We start from the raw sequence: 1,944 nt of genomic DNA, 5'->3' as shown, positions 1-1,944 counted from the left end.
CGCACGAACGTGTACCTGCACACGCGCGCACGCACGCACGTGTACTTGCACACGCACGCACACACTCGTGCACGCACGCACACATGCACGCACATGTACGCACTCACGCATGCACGCACGTGTACGTGCACACGCACGCACAAACGCACGAACGCACAAACGCACGTGTACGTACACACGTACGCACGTACGCACGCACGCACGTGTACTTGCACACGCACGCACACACTCGTGCACGCACGCACACATGCACGCACATGTACGCACTCACGCATGCACGCACGTGTACGTGCACACGCACGCACAAACGCACAAACGCACAAACGCACGTGTACGTACACACGTACGCACGCACGCACGTATACGTACACACGCACGCACACACGCACGCAAGTTTACATACACACGCACGCACGCATGCATAATAAATCGGTAATAATCGCTATCGGGTGTTGTCGTGTAGACGCTACATAATCGCTAACTCGAGTTAGCTTAACTCGAGTTAAGGTTCGTCGTGTAGACGAGGCTTCAGAGAGTGCCAAAGTTTGGGATTCATATTATTAGAAATTAACACCAAAATGTTACTTTATTATTCATTATGAACATGAAGATAACAAGTAAATACTTTAAGGAACGAACTGCTGAAGTAGTCTTTTTCTATCAGTTCTTAGCAGTTTTTAGTAAAGATAGAAGTAGTTTTCATGTTAGTGGTCAAAAAAACGAGATCCTAGGAAATGGTAAGCGAATTGTTTTGGTGTAATTGCAGCCTTCAAACTAGTATTTCTACTGATTATAATATGTTTACCTATGCAAACTAACCCGCATTCTGGGAGACCTGATGAAATTCTGGGGCCAACATTTTCATTCGCATTTGGCGAAGTGATAATTTTTTATCACTGAAATATGGGGTGACGTGTGCCTGCCTGATTTGTTACAGCATGAAAGATTATTACTTGGCTCATTTGATAGGTGCATCACATACTGGTGACTTTTTAACAATATTGTGTTTTCTACAACTGCTTGTTTTTTAAATCGCAATCAGATAGAAGTGTCTGGAAATCAAACTAATACAGTGCAATATATTCCTTGCAAATATATCCTCTGCATGATCACGGCAAGACAAATGGGTCCAAGGGCAGAAGTTGGGATAATGGCATATACTGTATACGCCATATTTTTCGCGTACAAATATTTTCGCGAATTCAGACTTGACGGACAATTACGCGAGTGGTTAATTTCGCGGTCGGTGAATTATGAATTATTCGGTATGAATTATACGCGTGTTGTTATTTTCGCGGTCGGGTACGTGTTCGCGAAATTCACGAAAATTAAACCACCGCGAAATATACAGCGTATACAGTAGTTAATCATTTTCAAATAACGACAAACAACGCATCTATCAGTGCATTTATAGCTATTTCTATAGAAATGATCCAGGTCTCCACTTCATAGGTTTAGAGGGCGGGATGTAGATGGCAGCACGGATGTTTACCTGCATGGCGGCGTGTGCTTCGTCTCTCCTGCGCATACCCAGCACACTACTGTTCCACTGTAGAAATAACTGCTTCTTTTCCACGTTGATCGTTTCTATCTCCATCTGCGCTTCGCTGAGGGCCTGCAACATACACATAAACATACATCATATACAAAGTTATGGGCTGGGTGCAGGGCGTGTGCGTGCGTGTGTGTGTGGGGCATGTGCGTGCGTGAGTGCGTGTGTGCGTGCACGTGTGTGGGGAGGGGTGACTGCATGTGCGCGTGTGTGTGTGTGTGGGGAGGGGTGACTGCATGTGTGCGTGTGTGTGTGTGTGTGGGGAGGGGTGACTGCATGTGTGCATCCGTGTGTGTGTGTGGGGAGGGGTGACTGCATGTGTGTGTGTGTGTGTGTGTGTGGGGAGGGGTGACTGCATGTGTGTGTGTGTGCGCGTGTGTGTGTGTGTGCGT

General features: G+C 46.7%; 1 protein-coding gene across 1 annotated transcript in view; it reads right to left on the bottom strand.

The window, feature by feature from the left end:
- Nucleotides 1-1,944, bottom strand: part of LOC106810936 (coiled-coil domain-containing protein 40-like) — an 11,184-nt gene that overhangs the window by 3,536 nt on the left and 5,704 nt on the right. The window contains exon 5 of the mRNA XM_014814420.1: nucleotides 1,493-1,615. Coding sequence (XP_014669906.1) covers nucleotides 1,493-1,615 — 123 coding nt within the window. The remainder of the gene's footprint in view (nucleotides 1-1,492; nucleotides 1,616-1,944) is intronic.

The sequence above is a fragment of the Priapulus caudatus genome, unplaced genomic scaffold (assembly GCF_000485595.1).
Source record: "Priapulus caudatus unplaced genomic scaffold, Priapulus_caudatus-5.0.1 Scaffold488, whole genome shotgun sequence".
Lineage (NCBI taxonomy): Eukaryota > Metazoa > Priapulida > Priapulimorpha > Priapulimorphida > Priapulidae > Priapulus > Priapulus caudatus.
Note: the sequence above shows the minus strand (reverse complement) of the source record. Positions and strands in the feature narration are given on the sequence as shown.